Genomic DNA, 19,523 nt, shown 5'->3' with positions numbered 1-19,523 from the left:
ACTGTTAGTATTCTACATGCATGGTTGTGTTATATACTCTGCTGCCTAGGTCCACTTTCATTTGGTATTTGTAGACAGTACATTGTTCAATTATTGTAATATTAAGTAGAAATACACGTCTGAAACGTGTACGGTTTGTTTGTCAAAGTTTGTCAAGATATGGCATTTGTGATGTTGTAGATGCGCCTAGACATTCGACTTCTAGCATGTTCCAGTCTACTTGGTCAGGTCCACACAGCTGCATTCGGCCCCGCAAGGACAGATCAGACGCAAACACCGTTATTGCGTCTTCCAACGTCTACACTCACACCACGGTCCCACCTCAACATATAAGTCCCTTATACGAACTGAAGGAATACTATAAGAACGGATACAGATGTACATGGTGCTGACGATTTCATGGAGACTATGCTCATAAATGCTGAAACTCTGTTCAAGGCTTCGCCAACAGATGAAATTAGTGCAGAAAATGTGTTCAAGACTTTGCCAACAGATACTTTTAGTGCTGAACCTATGCTCCAGACTTTGTCAACAGGTGCCGTTAGTGCAGAAAATGTGTTCAGACTTTCTCAACAGTTGCCGTTAGTTCAGAAAATGTGTTCAGACTTTGCTCAGCACATGTTGTGCTGAAACTGGCCGTGGCCACACATGTTTGTAAATTGGGTTAGTTAAGCTTTCAAAAGGAGGCGATGTAAATAAATAAACACTCCGGTGACGCATGCCGCATGTTTGTTTACGGTTTGTATGTCCATATACAGGGTCTGTGGATCACTAGCAGAAGACATCAAAGAAAAACATACTTCGCATTTATTTTTCAAAACTGCAGCATGCAAGTGAATATGTTTACACGTTTGTTATTGGTAACATGACAGACAAAAGTATAACTACATGACACCTTTACATACCTCGCATATCCGAACTGTTGACTGTTCCAGCTTCTTCAGTGTTTACTTTGTTAGCATAATTACATAACAACACAACATGTTAAAGCTATCAGTTGGAGATACAGTGGGACAATGAAAGGTGCAGGTGTTATGTTACATATGTACAAATGGTTGTCTCTCTTTCTGTGTAATTGTTCTATACAGTCACTTGGACTCAAACGTATACCCATCGCTTCAATACCATGAGTAGGCTCCATCTGCGCAAAACGATCTTAGCGCCACGATAGGAACAATTTAATAATAATGAGGGTACTTATACCGCGCAAAGCTCAAAGCGCGAACAAGCGGCTCAACAGCTCTAGCAGCGTGTACGGTGCTAGCAGGTTACAGTCATGTGGCTTATCCCACCGGGTACCCATTTTCTGTTGGGTGGACAGAGGTAATTTTCAACAAATTTACTTGCCTAAGGCCAGACCACATTATCACATGTGTATCACCGATGCAGCGCATTTATATTACATGTGTATCACAATTCCATATTTCATTATAGATGAAAGGCAGTCGCAGCGCTAAAACCGCTAAGTGGGCCTCGGGCATGTTGGAGCTGGACATATACTACCCATCAAAAGTGTATAGACTCACGTAAAGCACTGCAAATCTTTAGTAGACCAATTGTTCGAGGATCATGCCGAAAACGTGCAAAGATCGTGCATGTGAACAGCTGCGTTTTTGTGTACAGTTTTGTTAATGATTCAACAATTTTCACTGATTTTTATCATTTATTGAACTCACGACAATACAGTTTTCAACGTTAAGAATTTTTTTAGCAATACACCAATTCATGTGCAAACAGTATCAGTAAACAGCGGAACATTTTGCAGAATATCTAGTTTAGAACAGTTTAGGTGACTGCATTTACACTAGTGAGTCTAAACTTCTGATGGGTAGTATTAATGTTAAAGGAATGACATCAGTGTTACCATGGCAACACATTTAATCTGCTCCGGTTACGCCAACTGCCCACCAAGACTATCAGAAGCTGGCGCTGAAAAAACAAACAAACAAAATTGCAGTGGAACATTTAAATTTTTTAAATTTACGACGACGTTCCAGTGTGCTGTGATGCGTCCGTTTACATGTTCACATATCAACGCACAAATACGGTGAGACAGTGTCCGTATATTTTCACCAGGAAGGCAGCAGGTGAACTGTATATAGCAAAACAACCAGAGGGCCTTGTACCTCTACAACGGTACAACTTGTTACGTTGCGCTGAATATCTGTATCTGCTTTATTGTTTTTTGAGTTTTTTTTTACACAGACACAAAATTCAGTACGTCAACAATATTCAGAGTATGTTAAGATGACTTCATATATATTTTCAATAATAATATTTTTCTCTTTTGAACCAGAACCTGCTTCTTATACAATGTGATGTTCAATGACATTTGAGGCACGTCGGTCTACATATGCTCCTCCATTTCCTTCACCTCAAGTCTTGTCACGGGAGATGTCTCTACGGAAGGTTCTTCACTCGGGTTACCCGTCACAGAAACGGCAGTGTCGGGGTCGGTCGAGGCATTAGGGGACTGCTTCTTGCGGAGTTCTCGGGCACTGACGTTGGAGATATAGACATTGAAGTTAGATGCGATAATAGCTATAGGAAGAGACAGTATGAGGAGCCCTATTATTGCACTGATAGACCCCACCACTTGCCCAGGAACAGACTTGGGAACATAGTCTCCGTAACCAACCGTTGTCATGGTAATGAGTGCCCACCACAGGGCTTTGTGGATGCTGTCGAACGTGTGAGACATTAGCACCATCTCGGTGGTGAAAACCAATGTAGCAAAGATCAGCACGGCCATTCCAAGCCCAATCATCAGGACCGACAGCTCTCGGGCACTGGACTTGAACGTCAGAATGAGGATCTTCATGGTTTGGGATCTTTTCCCGAAGTGTAGAACTCTAAAAATCCTCAATGAAAAACACAGTCGCAGGAAGGTTTCAACTCTCTTTATATCCGAGGAATCATGGGTGACTTCAGGGAATCGATCCATGATGAACACAATCCACATGACGGCAATAAGAAATATGTCGAGTATGTTCAGAGGATGTTTGAAAAACCGGGGCTTGTTTGGACACACCGTTAGACGAATCACAATCTCAATAGTGAAGAATACAAGGCAGATGTTGTCAATGACGTACAGGTAAGGGTTGGGGAGCGTGTTCATCAACATCCCCAAGGTCGAGGTATCGTCGTACGCCGAGTTGTTGCTGGATGAACCGTTGTTGTTATGATGGCTCTTAACCCTGAAGATGGGCTCATTGAATAGACAGAAGACGATGATGGCGACGGAGATGAAGATCATATACATGATGTTCCATACCTGAAGTCCGAAAAAATACAACAACACTATAGCCGTCAGAATTTTACAGTTAGTGAACATTTGGGTGGAAACATATATGGTTTGTTTGTTGTTTAACGCCGCATTCAGCTATATTACAGCCACATCCCAGCGGCCTGTAAGTACTCCAGGCCGGACAATCCAGTGATCAGCTACATGAGCATCGACCCACGCAATTGGATATGTCAAGTAAGTCAGCGAGCCTGACCACCCGACCCCGTTGACGCAACCTACGCTAAGCATGGGTTGCTAAAGACCAAGCCCAACCACTGTCTCCAAGGGTCAAAAATGTCAAATAAATATAATCAACAAGTATATACGAAGTCATGTCTGAACATACCAATGAAAGTACATAATATGAACTTTGTGACAATGTGTGTAGTAGCGCTTATGGCGATGGGGTCTTCCAAGCGAATATGTAATGTGAATACAAGTGTACGTCAGGATTTGAAATTCCTTGGCGCCAGAAATTGTGAATGATAGACCTAGAGGTTCCTTCATATTTACAGTTGATATCAGGGGTAAATCCCACGGCTGGTATTGTGGACAGACACAGAGTAAATGACCAGTGAACTGTACTGTGTTTAGAATGTGGGAACGGATATGCACGCCTCTTTATCATGCAGGCATGCAAAAGGTAATGGCGGTAATGTCGTGCCGCATAGCAACGTTCAATTCACTGTGGATCTAATTTCAAAACCAACTCCATAAACGCACAGCAGTGAACTAATTGTACACGTTTCAGAAACACCAACAGTGCCATATAATATAGCAGCATGTCATGTAATAGTGTTATAATATATATGTCACTAAGCGATAAATAATGTGAATAAAAGAGGAGTAAACATTCTCTGAACATCTGGACACAAATTAAACTATAATATTACCAACCAGATGAAAGCCGCGTGACTATGTAGAGTGTGAATTACAGACATTAATGTTGAGCATGTGAGGGAACAACAGCCATGTAATACACGTCACTCTCAACATATTCTGTTCAGTTCACGATTTCGTTTCTGTTAACGTCCAAGGAGCTAGGTATTGCTAACTGTCAGTGTGAAAACCTCGTCGACTGTTTGCTAGTCATATACCATTGATCAGTTGTTATGTAAATTACATAATTACTATTTTCAGTTGATATTCTAATATCGTCTTTCACAATATGTGTCCGATATTCCCACTTACAGGAATACGAACCAATCATGAGTGATGTTCCTAATTTCACTTATCAATGATATTCCTGATGACTCTGACCCGGTCTATGTCGAATGACATTCCTGCATACAGCCGCCATATCTATGTCATCACGTGAATTATATAACATTTACTCTTGCCACGCACATGTGGAATGATATAATATTTACACTTGCCACGCACATGTGGAATGATATTCACGACCACCATGTCTATGTCATAACATAAATATTCCTACTTAAAATCACCAGGTGTATGCCGATGACTGGGTGAATGATATTCCTATTTACATTTACCAGGTGTATGCCGATCACTGGGTGAATGATATTCCTACTTTTACGACAATTACAATTACGACGTGTATGTTAATCATTGTGTGAAGGGTGAAGTTATCGGCTATGGCTCGACAGTTGGCGAGCCAGAGGACCACACAGCATTAACACGGATACCAACACGTTCTCTATTCCCTACCATAAGAACGGTTTCCCAAGTCTTACAGTGGGGATGTACAGGAGTGAGGAAAGTCAGTGTAACATATGTGTGGTAAGTTGTATATGTCGTACATATAATACCTATATATTTTGTACATGGCCCTATGGTCTTCATGCAATGAACTGATTGAACTCGAGACACCAAGGGGGGAGGATACGCTGATATTTCTCGCCAACACCTGGCGCTATGACATACTAATCAAAACCATGTGCTTGTGACATTGGACTCATTCACTCCGACTTGCAAACTCCATGGAGATGCTATTGGTGCTACTAATTATTACTCACCAGTTGCAAGTGCAGTTTCACCAACGCAACGTGATAGCAGAACCTGTTAAGCGCGGTTCATTTACCAAATTCTGTTGTGACAACATATATTTCAAGATTGTTAAAATTTGCTAAAAATAACTGTATATAAGAATGGGTAACATTGATAAAATCGGCTTGCTATCAACACTCGTTAGGTATAAATATTGCATATACGTCAGGAATATATAATGAATATACGTCGATGATATATTGGCGATTCGTTTAGTAGATTAATCAAAGTTCCAATCGATTATACAGTTCGATGACATTCACAGGTATTTTGATTGATGTCCCGCGCCTGCAGACTTAATGTGTAAGGACAGACTAAATTATATTAAGCGTATAGGCCTCAGTGGGATGATTGTGTTTGGAAACGCGGCTCATATATAACAAAGGATTAACCTAACTCCTTCAGGCTCTCGACATGCTGGAGAGAGAGCATGGTGACACTGAGTCGCGCGGCGTCACTGATGCGATTCATGGAGACTGAAATCCACCCTGGAATGATCCGCTCAATTTTACTCCCGGACGAATAAATGTCTGCCTGTCACAAAATAACCCACTTGACCGTGTTGATCTCCAATACGTCCACAATGCCTCCACTGTCGGGTCTTTAAGTTGCCAATACAGACGTTTTACCTCATTGAGTATGTCCCTAGCGTGTTTCAATGGATGAATATTCATCACAAAATTGACCACTAATGACGTCTGTAGTCTATAATCTATGTGTAATAACGCAGAGAGACATTAAAGTCACCTTAGAAAACCGGTCTTCTCACGCCGTTCTTGCATCATCTACGAACTTCATGTTCCCCCTTGTCAAAGTATTTGGCAGCGTTAAATTGGAGCATATCAGAGCATATGAACCACCCGTCTTCTTCCGTATGACTGGGGCGAGGATCAGTACCAGGTGTTTCCTGCTGCACCACAAACACATGTTTGCTAGGAACTATACCCACCCTGACAGAGCCATAGTAGTCATGACCCCTGAGGTCGTAATATCCCAGTTATCAGGTGGGATGTTACTCGTCTAGAACTTCCTGTCAGTCCAGCGGATCAGACCCGTGAAGATCCTGGTAAGAATTGATCTTCAGTAACCCATGCTTGTTGTATGAAGCTGCTAAGGGGACTGAGTGGTCAGGCTCGCTGACCTGGTTGACGTATGTCATCGTATCCCGTTTGCGTACAACGATGCTCATGCTGTTGATCACTGGATTGTCAGGCCAGACTCGATTATTTACACACCACCGCCATATAGCTGGAATGTTGACTACTTCTCGTTTTACACCACAATGAATTAGTTTGTCATGGCTCTATGTTCTTTTACACAAACAATGTGTATTTAGAAAGAGCCTATCTTTGATCTCGTCCGTAACTGTGTTGGAACGTTATGTCTGAGAGTATCGTGTACAGGTAATCTGACTTTCAGAAAGGAAGAAACTGATTCATGACTGTCCCTATTACGTCGAGGTGTAAGGGTTAATTGAAGATTACATTCCAGCGCTAATTAAAAATGAATTTCATGCAGTGAAATTAACCTTAGCCTAACCTAGTAACGGGGCAGTGGGGTAGCCTAGTGGTCACGTCGTATAGCTGAAGATCTGACTTCGATTTCCCCATGGGTACAATGTGTCAAGCCCATTTCTGGTGTCCTCCGCCGTAATATTGCCTGCATTTTGCTAAAAACGGCGTAAATCACTGGTTCATAACCTTGACAACGCGACATCATTAGGTGTCGTGACGATAAACCTGTTAAATTGCCTCAAAAGGATTAGGTCGATATTGTCAAGTGATGCACAAATAACCACAACCTGCAATCGAACTGATATGCACGTAATCCTTTACTGCTCCCTCATGTCCATGGCTTCTAGGCGTGGCAGTCTGCTTATTAAGGTTCACGTGAGGCGTGTTGTTTCCAACACCTCGTGCCGTCAGTAGTCGATGAAAGTACACAGGACTGTTTGACAGTAATATTGTAATATTGTGTACACCACAGTAGCACTAGCAATGACGTCATGGGTGTGGAATTACGACATACACCCGTAACTCTCCGAGAAAAGCATTACGCATCATAAACAGTCACCAGACACTGTGCACGGGGGTGGAATTGTCAGTCAGTGAGTTTAGTTTTACACAGCACTTAACAATATCCCAGCTATATAGAGGCGGTCTGTAAATAATCGAGAGTCGACCATACAACAGCATGAGCATTCGATATACGTAATTGGGATACGAAAAATGAGTCAACCATGTCAGCGAGCCTGACCACCCGATAGTCGGCACTGACGGTAAGCATGGGTTACTGAAGATCAATCCTCACCAAGATCGTCACGGGTCCCTTTCAAGAAAGAAAGCTTTTCATATGTTAGCATAACTCTCATGATTTAATATTGATTAGGTTACGTTAGTAACTTGTAATTACTATAGTGACGGACGGTAGTAATATATCGCGTTATATATCAGAAATTCATCACCCTTCGTTGAACTACGAAACAACCGAATGTTGCGTAAAACAAACTGGAGAAATATACACACGAACAACTGCATTTCTGTGGGAAAATGTGATGTGGTTAGAAGGTTGGACGAATAGCGATAATTGACAATTGACCATGAAATCTTGGCTTGGTCGATTTACACGTAATCGGAAGTTTGAGCTGCTGTGGGCTGTTGATGTTAGTGTGAAGTGGCGTGTGTGCCCATATAGTAAGTCACATACACTCAGACTTCACTGGATGGCGACTGTACATGTGTTCCTCGTGTACTCCTCAATGGTTCTGAAGGATCCTATTAAGACATATATTCTCACTCTATTGCCTGTAATATTCTACGTTCATTAAAAAATAATGGCAAATCAATTTCTTTAACAACTGGACAAATCAATACTTATATCCCCTAGGTGATAAATGAGCTATTCATGCACTTATTGTGCTAGCAGCATGCATGCAACATTACTGCAATAAATAGCTACTTCGGGCGAAGGTCAAGAGAGAAATGCTGCACACAAGCAGCCACCCATAAAGTTGGACGTCACTGAGTCCCACTATTCCCAGAATATATTCTCTGACAACATTAAATTAATTTGAATGATTAGTTACAATTATCTCAAAACTCCTTCTGATATATACAAGAGCAGATTTTCATTGAAGATTTGAATGCTATGAATATGGATATTGGATAAATACAAAACTGGTCAATATTTCACGAAAAACGAACGTATGCAAAAGTCATAATTGCCACATTTCATAATTCCCCTGGTGCATGTTAAAGTTCTGTGTTCTGAAACGCCCACGTGCAGATTGGCTACTCAGCAGCATACAGCTACAGTTAACGAAACATAAGGTTAGATCGCTAATAATTAGAAAAGTTTCATTTTTAAATACTTGTATGAGGGTTATTCGATTCAGCAGATGGGATTCCGAAACAACCTTCCCTATCATGTCTTCGTACAGTGACACCTAGCAACCAGTCTCTGATAGAAGCGGCGAGCAGCACATTGGTAAATAGGTAGTTAAATGTAAACAAGAAAAGGAAATTACTTACGTACAGGAGATGGTGTCTACCCAAACATAGGCATTGTTGACGTTTCTGTGTACATACATTGGTAATGTGTCCCATGTATTGATGTGCAAATATGGCAGCAGCAACGCTGAAATGTCTTTATTTGACATTTGTTCCAATTAATTTTAACTCAACCAGTTGAAAGTATCCATGATAACTATAAGAAACCTTGAACTATTTTTTAAAAAATCCCGCTCTTTCAGTTTGGGCCTTGCAGTAGGTCAGTGACACAAACATCGGTATCTCTACTATGCAATCAACGTCCATGGTTTTTCGATTTCCCGTATGTCCTGTCCGACCCGGGGGAATACCAGTTTGGATAAGGAAAATCTGTTGTTTCAAAGGCATTTAGAAAATCAGTTTGGTCGCCCGAGTCTTTTAAACACCCATATTGTCTATATTCAACGTGTGACAATCCATAAACTCGAGTCGAAAAACGTGGAGGGTTGTGGGGAAGTTTTTAATTCAAGAACTTTCCGTTGTTCATCACACCAACTTCTAAATGCAACTGACAGAAGACACTGAGACGGCTATGAATTTGCGTGAGTCAAGCCTGTATAGAAGAACACAGTCACCAACATAATAGGAAAATATAACCGGAACCTATACGAGTGGTTTTACGCTACAGTCGTGGTAGGCTTTAATTGTTCACATCATGTGTGCATGCAACCAAATCATTCTTGTGACCAACAGTTGTTTTGTGTCTGGAGTGTTTGTGCGACCATATCGCGAAGCCCAGACAATGTGCTTGGGCAAGGTACAGCCTCAAGATCTTATACAGCCCTTGAGTGAGAATATACCTTCGAAAATGGTATTGCAGCTCTAAATAAATTTCATTGCATCAATTTGTTATCATTAATCATAGCAATCCACTTTGAATAAATATCATTATGGCAAATAAAAAAAGGAACACAGGACTATATTGTATTCAGAGAAGGAAACAATGCAGAATATTTATTGATTCATCTTGTAGCGCAGATTGTGACCCATGATATCAGCAAGAGCGGGGATTTTCAGAATTCTGGCATACAGTGAAGAAAAACTTAAGTTCCAGTGTCAATGTCAATATCTGGTGAAACCTCCGCCAGGCAGGTCATTGAACCCCGCATCCCTACACCAGCATAGGCGTCCATAACGACTGTCTTCGTGTTCAGAGGTTGGTCATAGAAATGTGGTACAACAACGCAGTCTAGGATAACAGGGATGAACTGTTATACATTCAGATTTTTATGTGATCTTCACAAGGTGTCAAGTTTACAGTCATGTGAGAGACCACGCCAAACGCTACTTGTTCCAACCTTTACATAAAGCTTGGGATGCAGAATTGAGCTCTGGGCAGAAGTCTGACTCGATACCCGACCGATTTTAAGTGATTTACTTTTTGGACAATATTCGATATGCCAGAAAGCCAGTTTGTTGTTAACAAGCCACTTGACACGAACAGATGAAGTCTTACGAATCTAAGAAGGGATGTATCCTCCTTCTAACCGATGTCGGCCCTTATCGTCAATAGTCTGCTGATTTAAGTCGATAGTCGAAGTCTCCAGCAATAGCCCCCAATAACATGCCAGCATTCCGCACCAATAATTAGCCATCTTTAAACATTTTTCAGTTCAGGGCGCCCAATCTTTGCTTATCAACAACAAAATCCATTAATTTTTCAAAGTTTCGATCTGTAAGCACAGTTTATTGAAACTTGACATTTGGTTAATGTCGGGTTCACGGATTGCAAGTAATGCTCGCCTTTGTTCTATGCACATGCATATCTAACATCAATATGAGAGTAAACGGGAACAACTCATCATGCAAACATATATAATAATGATATAAAAATATAATGGCTAAACAGGGTTTATATAATGATTACGTGTTGCGATGGTTTATACCATGTGTATTCCTTTTTCCACGCCAATATGTCGTTGTCGGGTGCATCACGTTTACAGATTTTAACCGAGGCGCACACTTGATCTATGTATCAATGTTTACATTTTAAGATCTATGTTTCCGTCTTACGGTCATGCGGGTAATACCGTCTGATGTACGCCTTTTTGTGTCACCCAGGCCGATTGGCTATAAAAAGGCGCACGTCAGAGCGTATTACCCGATAACCTATCTTAAATGTATTAAACAATCATTTTATTTTAGTTTGAAAATCAACCAGCTCGCTTCCGATTATATGATATGTAAACAGAATGGCGTCTGCCTCTCGACTTGACTTTTAAAATCTGTGAAAGATATTCTGACAACCTTAAAACTGCAATAAAAATGGTTAAATAAGATTAACGCCTCAATATATAACATAATTTTTTTTTAAAAAAAAAAAAAAAAAGCAGTGAAAGTCTGTAAAATATAATGTGTACATAATGAACTCAAGCACATCTGATCGAGTGGTTTTCCAACTCCGAGCACTGCATGCGTCACATTTTGACGTCTTACGAATGTTAATTTGGTGGTTACCGTGGCAGCAGATAATAATTTTTTCCAGGGGTGACACGGAAATTAGTTTCAATCACCATTGATGATGTTACCAATGACAATAAACAATTTACATGAAGCTAATAACATACACTTACATTCGATTGTAGTACGTAGCACTGAGTGAGTTTAGTTTTATGTCGCTTTTAGCAATATTGATATAACGGTGGGGTACGTCAGAAATGAGCTTCGTACATTGTACCTGTGTGGGCAATCGAATATAACCCCTGATCTACCATGAAGAAGATAATTAGAGTAATACAGAACAATGATATTAATCGTTCACATATGTTTAGACCAAAAAAAAAAAATGTTCCTGATGGAGTCTCGTCATGTGTTTCAGAAATGAACTCTCACGTGCGACCTTAGCGTGAAAAGGGTGATATTATCAAACTAAAACCCGAGTACAACAGCACTACAACACATATGACGTACAACACGGATTTAAATCCTCACCACCTGTCTCTCAAGTCTGACGCTGCAATAATCAACAGGCGTCAATACATAGCTCAGTGTTCGTTCGCGTGGGATGGCCACACTTTGCCAGTATGAAAATCACCAAACCCAATATCACACCCAAACTGCACGAGTCGCATTAACGTGAATCCTGAAATTTTTATTCTTTGCTGACCGAGATAGGATAAGGTCATTAGTGCAAAGGCAAAAGCCTGACAACTGGAAACACATTCTACTGGTACTATCCGCCTTAATGTACCACAAGACTCAACTCTGACCTTCTGAAATTCTCCAGTCCAAATATACTCCTCATAAAAAGTTAGGCAAAAGAAAATTTTGGTCTCATTTAATTTTCATGCATTGAAACTGCAAATCATGCAATGGAAATGTGAAACATGTGTACACACAATTAACAAAGTAAAATGTTATTGAGCAATAATAGGCATATAAACTATCAAATGCATGTACCTGTGAGACAGAATGTGCTGCATTGATGGAGCAAAATCTTAACACTAAAGTTCAAGTCAGTTTTAGACAGTGAAGCAGTGATCAGTAAAGCGTGTGACCATCATGAGCACAAACGCAAGTTTGTACACGTCTCTGCATTGACCAAATGAGTCTTGAAGGTGCTGCAACGCCTGTTCGAGTCTGGGGGTGAACTTGGAGGCCGTAAAGACGACTTCTTATAATGTCCCAAGCATATTCAGAGGGATTAACATCAGGTGACCTTGAGGGGCAGTCCATATGTATGATCATGTTGATCTAAGCAACATCATTAAAACTCTTTCTTGGGCGTTATCATCCATAGACGAGCATTATCATCCATAACAAGGAAGTTAGAACCTAGGTGTTGTACAGAGGTATGATTACAGGTAGGTTTTAACCGATCAAACTGAATGTGTGAAATGTGGAGCACACTCTTGACACACATTTTGCATGTAGTTTCTGAACGTGGTTGTGTTCTTGTGGTGTTGTCAATGTTATCAGGTAAATTTGACAGTCACTTAAGGTTATCCATTCTTTGAATATTTACCTTTCAGTGATATGCACGCGAAAATCGCTTTCGAGACTGATAAAGATATTGCACTGAAAATACTTCTAGCTTATTTTTTGTGAGGAGTATACATCCTCTTATAGTCTGTCTGACCTAACCCTCAAGCTGTTACGTGTACTGCGACTACTCCCGTCTCCGGAGACCAAAACAAACAGAAGTGTTAATGATAGTTATTAATGTAAATTTTCCCCAAGTGACCAACAAACTTAAAAATATGTTTTCTTATTACGTCAAGGGAATCATTAAGATATACGTTAATGTTCAGCTGGTGTTATTTGTCAGATAGTTGACAAAAGGTGGTGGCCCCGACGTTCTATATTGTTGCTCCATCTCTGTGAACTGTAGGGTAAAACATAGGCTGGTATGTTTCTGAACTCAACTTTTCTGATTTAAGTTTTTCACGTTTAAAGAATACTAGAATGTACTCAGGCGTTTCAGTGGGTGAATTTAGTTTTACGCCGATTTTAGCAATATTCCAGCAATATGCAGCAAAAATAGGAAATCGAACCAGGTCTCCGGCGAGGCAAGCGAAGCCTTTAACCACAATACTACCGCACTATCACACTGACTACCTTATCCGGAAACCTACATCCCCTAACATTTGTAATACCCGTGGATTCAGATGGTGAATGTAACCCGACAGACTAATCTAGTGTACAGCTCCCTGAACACTTGTTAATAGTCCAGTAATTTCCCGGATCTTGAATATCAACCATGTTGAAAGCCATGTTGTCATTGTATGGGGCACTGGGAAGTCCTACGTAGGTGATAGTAAGTCCTAAGTAGGAGATATTAGGTCCTACGTAGGAGATACTAAGTAGTAAGTCCTACGTAGGAGGTACTAACTCTTACGTAAGAGATATTAACGCCTACGTAGGAGATACTATCCTACTATACGTAGGAATTAGTATCTCCTACGTAGGACTTACTATCACCTACGTAGGACTTATCACCTACGTAGGACTTTTTGTCTTCTACGTAAGACTTCTCCCTGCTCCTGCTTAGGAGATAATGAGACTAAAAAAATTGTTCACAGTGGCCATAATATGCTTTCGAATTAAATAAAGATATGTCAAATGAAATGAAATGGTTCTGTCTGGAATCCAGGGACCGAAACTCATTGTCAGTTTCAACGGTGTATTATCGATAATAGTGGAGAGATCAATAGACCCTATCTACTTGAATGATACCTTCACACCGATACTTTCAGCAGCGTGTTGGTCATAACATAATTATTAGCAATATGCGCTTAAACTGTTGACATGCGCACGCCCAACCCTGCAGGTTTTGTTGCATACAAATACCCATTTCGCTTGAGATGCATCCATGTTCGGTTCCATCAATGTGGATCGATGTGAAATGATGAAATATTAAGTAATATTGTCAGCCGATACGTCCAGTGGCGAACATTATTTGAATCCCCTGACATTATTCTTTATCTTTTGTGTTGCTCATAATACACACGTTTATGGGGAAGTATCGCATCGTTAGCTAACGCTTAATCCTGTATATAGGGCTTCAGATGCACGGTATTGCATCCCGTTTTCCACACACGACTCAACTGGTCGTTCAATACTTCGCTGTTTAAAGTTTGATGATGTTATGTCATTACCGCATAATAATGAAACTGAACACTGTAAATACATTGCGAAAATGTGTTTAGGCGGTCAGTATAAACCATAACAACCCCATGTCCCATATACAAGACACACTTAGGTGAAATGTGTATGAGCGTAACGCGTACGCATTTACGGTCAAACTGTGAGAAAGACCAAACACACCCATCACGCACCACCTGTTTTACGGACGCTGTTGGGTTTACAGGGTGTCCAGGTTGTTGAGCCCCTGTTCGGGTTTACACTTTAGATGCCAGTGATTATTACCTTTTTAAACACTCCTAAAACTGCCCGGGTGTAAACATCCCCAGCACACTTTACAGTTTATTTCAGTGATATGAGCGAATGAGTTAAGACTGACGCCAATTTTAGAACCTTCCAGCAACACCATGACTGGGGACACCAGAAATGGGCTTCGTACATTGCACCCATGTGGGGAATCGAACCAGTGACGAACAAACGCTTTAGCCACAAGGCATCGCGGCCGCCCATCAGTCGTATGAGTGAGTGAGTTTAGTTTTACACCGCACTCAGCAATTTTCCAGCTTTTAGACGGCAGTCTGTATTACATGGTCTCTGGTATAATCGTCTCGACCACACCCGGAATAAAATTCTTAGGCATGAAAATGCTGAGTACTGTTTAAAACAGAAGGGAATATAGTAGTGTGTTTTGTTGATGTCCTTGACAACATTCAGCGATGACTTCACAATCGAACAAGCTGATAACCAAACGCCCTTTAGCTTCCGTATACAACCGTTACATCGAACACCTCTATATAAAATGCACTGGTAAAACGTGTTGCTGACATCTAGTTTCTAAAGTATGTTCAGTACACAGTTCATCCCCACACTTCTATACACCCAAGTTTCAATGGTCATTTAAAAAACATTTCAGGACTAAAGGGGTGGGTGCTCATCCCTTCACCATCACCCCCATCACCCCACTCCTCTGGATCCGCCTATGCTAGCTACAGGGAAAAAACATCGTTCGTGTGCCCTGTAAGCTGTGCACGTACCAGTGGCAAGGGCAGGGATGGATGGAAGTAATGCTGGTGCTATGTGTCTCTCGAATATAATAGCTCGACACACCCGCAGCATCATGTATTAAGGCTGGGACGGGTAACCCGGATACTCGTGACACGTGTGTAATGATTTGGACCCGGGTTCCCGTCCCAATACCAGGGTCCGTTATGATCATGTGATTAATAGATTAAACAATGTCATATATTAGTATTTCATGATTAAAATGTTGTATAATCTTTGAAGATTCAGACATAATTTACAGCTACATGTTTTGAATATGAAATAATGCAGGATTATTCCAGCAATATTATGGCGGGGGACACCAGAAATGGATATCACACACTGTACACATGTGGGAAATCGAACCCGGGTCTTGGACGTGACAATCCAACGTATTAAGCACTAGGCTATCCCACCGCCCCAGTTTCCCATGCACCAGCACCAATAGTCAAGGACCTTATGGTATTGTGCATTACCGTTTCCGTGACAAAGCTTGTTTAATGACTATGTATCTATCCTCCTTTCAATTCACATAGTACGTACATTTGCTTAAGAATTATGTAGAGTGATCAATATTCTCTTAAAATAATATCTTTTGCATATAATCGGATGAACATATTATTGATTAACGTATAGGACCATACTAGTATATGTGTTTTTGTACTGGTACGGCATTAGAATAAGCCATTATGGTGTTTGCCAATCCATTTCATTATAAAAATAAATATTTTTAAACCAGGTTTTTATAGCGAAATTGTTTGCCTCTCAAAACATATGCGCATGTCACCGTGTGTGTAGCGTTTTCTTCAAGGCCATGAGTACACAATTCACTGAAAGAGTTATGCTCGATTGCTCAAAATAATCTTCCTTCAATTCAAGCAGCATAACCACTTATTCTCAAGCTTTCTTCTTTGTCCGCTGCGTATTAAGAAATGTGAGCCTAAATCATGGACACAACTTCGAGTATTCCTGGGGGTGTAGTTTTGTGTGTTCGTCAAAGTATCACTAAAACAACGCACGACAGCCAGTCTGATTGTGAAACTTTAGGAATTTTAGATATTGAAGATGAACGAATCTCAAATAGTATTGCGTCAACTGCTTTTAGTGTGAGAAAATATACGCAAGAAGAACATCATACATTTGGCGCATATAGGATCCACAATATATCTGGCGCACATAGAACGCATAATACATTTGGCGCACTTAGAGCCCATAATATATTCGGCGCACATAGAACGCGAGGGAGGATTCGAACTTTCCAGTTGTCAACTTGAAGCATATTCCACCAACTCCAACCTAACACTTCACATGAGGCATAATCATTTCACAGGTGAACACTGACGGACCTTTGAAAGCGTTTATGAAAAATATGATTTAGACCGGGGTCCTCATATGGTCCGTTGGAATATCATGAAATCAACTTCTACTGAAGGCAGTTTCTATTAAAAACAACCTGTTTACAAGCATTAGAAATCTTTGGTTGGACAAAAGGTGGAATACATTTCAGTATTTCTCCAAATGAAATAAAAAGCCTAAAAATCCTGTAACTTGTGCTGAACATTAATTAAACTTGCAGTTTAAACATGCTTCATACAACCATTTGGAGACGTATCTCGTCAAACAAAAAGAACGTCATGACGGGCATTACATGTATCCTTTGCGGAAACAGAAATCATTGACGCGAGTCAGTCAGCACACACCAGGCACCAATAGAAATGTTTCAAAATTGTCTGAGCAACATTTTGTCCTCTGAAAATCACACCATCCTTTTCAGGATATGAGAATAAAAAACGACGTCACTATTTTAACGGCGACATCAAAGAATGTCAAGGGAAAATCCCTGCAATGTCACATGGATCTAATAAAATAATAGACTTTGGCAGGCTTAGTTTCTAACCAAAGAACTGCCATCGTATAAGTATTGAATATGGGGTCGAAGCTGCCATGGACACAAAACGAATAATGGACAAATGACACCATTTATTTATTTTTTGCCGAAGATTTGTTACTTCTCCTACAGGAGCCACTGGGACTTCACACAGTCAGAATAAATCTTTACTCCGCCATTGAAAGAATTTAAACGACCCCTGCAACTTCTGCTCATGAGTGGTCTGCAGACTACAGGATCGAAGGAGAGTGTTGTTCCTGATATTGCTTTCAGGCATTTGGCCAAATCAGAAATCCTGCTACTTTAGAAAAAGACCGCATGTTCCTGAATTGGAAATTTGCAAGCGAGAAATTGATTCAAAAGAATTAGTAACGTTGTCCAACCAAAACCTTTCTCTCAAAACGTCTCCCAAAATTTGAAATTTCAGGAACCGCTACCAAGGTCCTTTCCCTATTGATGACAATTTAAATATGGCACAGGTTACCAACCTTCCACCAATTGCGATTACAATATTGCTATCATAATGGATACTGTCGAAGCATATTCAGAAAACGGACCAAAGGGAAGAGGAATGTGTAGAATGTCTTTCAGATTGGTCAGTATATGATGCTGTCGTTGGTAGAATACAGAAACGGAAACAGGGAAACCTGAGTTAGGATCAAACATTCTCCCCCTGCCAACCATCATACAAAAGCCTGTAGTATGGATTGTTTGTGGTTGTTCACTATGACAAGGCATCACAAAAATCACTATTCTGTGGAAACATCTCTACATCAATTTTTTATCAAATACTTTGGTACAAGTCAAATCACATAGTGTGTGAGTAAGTGTTTTACGCTGAATTCAGCAATATTAGAGCAGACACATCTGTGTGCCAAAACCTACGATAACATGGTTTGGGAAAAAATCCTGTTCCTTCAATGCAGTGTGAAATGAACTGCCTGTTGAATGAAACAATACATTAGAAAATCCCTGTACAAGACCTGCCTGGTGAATCTCTTTTACAATACAGGAAAATATTGCTCCTAGTTACAAACGTTGTAAGTACCAGAGGACTTTTGTTAGTAGTGAGAACACTCAAAGAGTGAACACCGAATTTAGGGTATTATATCTGCGCCTTCTACCATCACTATTCGTAAAAGATTCATAAACACATACTCATTTTGTTTACATGTCTGGAACCATTTCATGGTTTGCATAGCTGAAAGCACAACAGCACACAGAACTGTCGTTAAATCACTATATGCAAACACTTGTGGTATTCCTAGAATATTATATTTCGATCATTGTGTCAGAGGTTCTTGTTTGTCTGATATGAAGACACTTGCATATTACCTGCCGTCGGGAGATCCATATGGATTTATGCTGGACAACGTAGGTAAAATTATTAAAAATGAAACACCAATGTAAAAGATAAATCAGTCGCAGTTCCTAGCGATCAATTCTGAAAAACCAGTGGTGTGTGTGTCCGTGTCCATAAGTACCAAGCTCTCAAATGATCAGTCTACCCGCTGCTCTACCTTCAAGGCATCATCCTTGAAACATTTATCTCCAGATGTGCCCCAAGTCATATGTGAGGAAATCTTAATGATTCCTTCAATCAGTCATACGGTCCTTGAAATACTCGTTCATCCATATTTTAGATGCATGCACCATTCTCGTCTCAACATTTGGTCATCTGTCTTTGAGAACGCAAAAAGAAAAGTTCCAGTTCAGGCATCCTAATTGCTTTGTACCCTACTTCAGTTTGTTTGTCGCAAAGCTGTGTAATGGTGCATACATATTAACATATGTTTGCGAGCCTAGTTCTAGTGTTTCGATCTCTTAGAGTGTCTTTGCTGTGTATTAAGTAGAAACAGGAGATCTCTGATTGTTGTTCCGGGAGGCTACAGTTTGTCAAAGAGATGTCCTGTCTAATATAAGATATTTACAATACATCATGATGTCGAGAATGCATTTAACCAATGACGTCCACTCAGAACTACGAACAGTTTAGAGTCCGGTTGTTGTATAAAAATGTATATACTGTACAAAATTGTTGCGATACCGAGATAATGCAAGATGTAAAATTGGTAGTATTTACGAACAAATATTTCAGTATATACTTATCTTTGTTCGGTATGTTATGCAATATACTGTCATGATTTTGGATTGGTGTGGTATTAAA

General features: G+C 40.3%; 1 protein-coding gene across 1 annotated transcript in view; it reads right to left on the bottom strand.

Annotated features, from left to right (window-relative positions):
• Positions 1–794: 794 nt before the first annotated feature.
• LOC137296855 (potassium voltage-gated channel protein Shaw-like) overlaps positions 795–19,523 on the bottom strand; it is a 38,318-nt gene continuing 19,589 nt past the window's right edge. Inside the window, exon 2 of the mRNA XM_067828729.1 lies at positions 795–3,274. Within this exon, the coding sequence (XP_067684830.1) occupies positions 2,348–3,274 (927 nt within the window). The 3' untranslated portion in view covers positions 795–2,347. The remainder of the gene's footprint in view (positions 3,275–19,523) is intronic.

This window comes from Haliotis asinina, chromosome 1, assembly GCF_037392515.1.
Source record: "Haliotis asinina isolate JCU_RB_2024 chromosome 1, JCU_Hal_asi_v2, whole genome shotgun sequence".
NCBI lineage: Eukaryota > Metazoa > Mollusca > Gastropoda > Lepetellida > Haliotidae > Haliotis > Haliotis asinina.
Note: the sequence above shows the minus strand (reverse complement) of the source record. Positions and strands in the feature narration are given on the sequence as shown.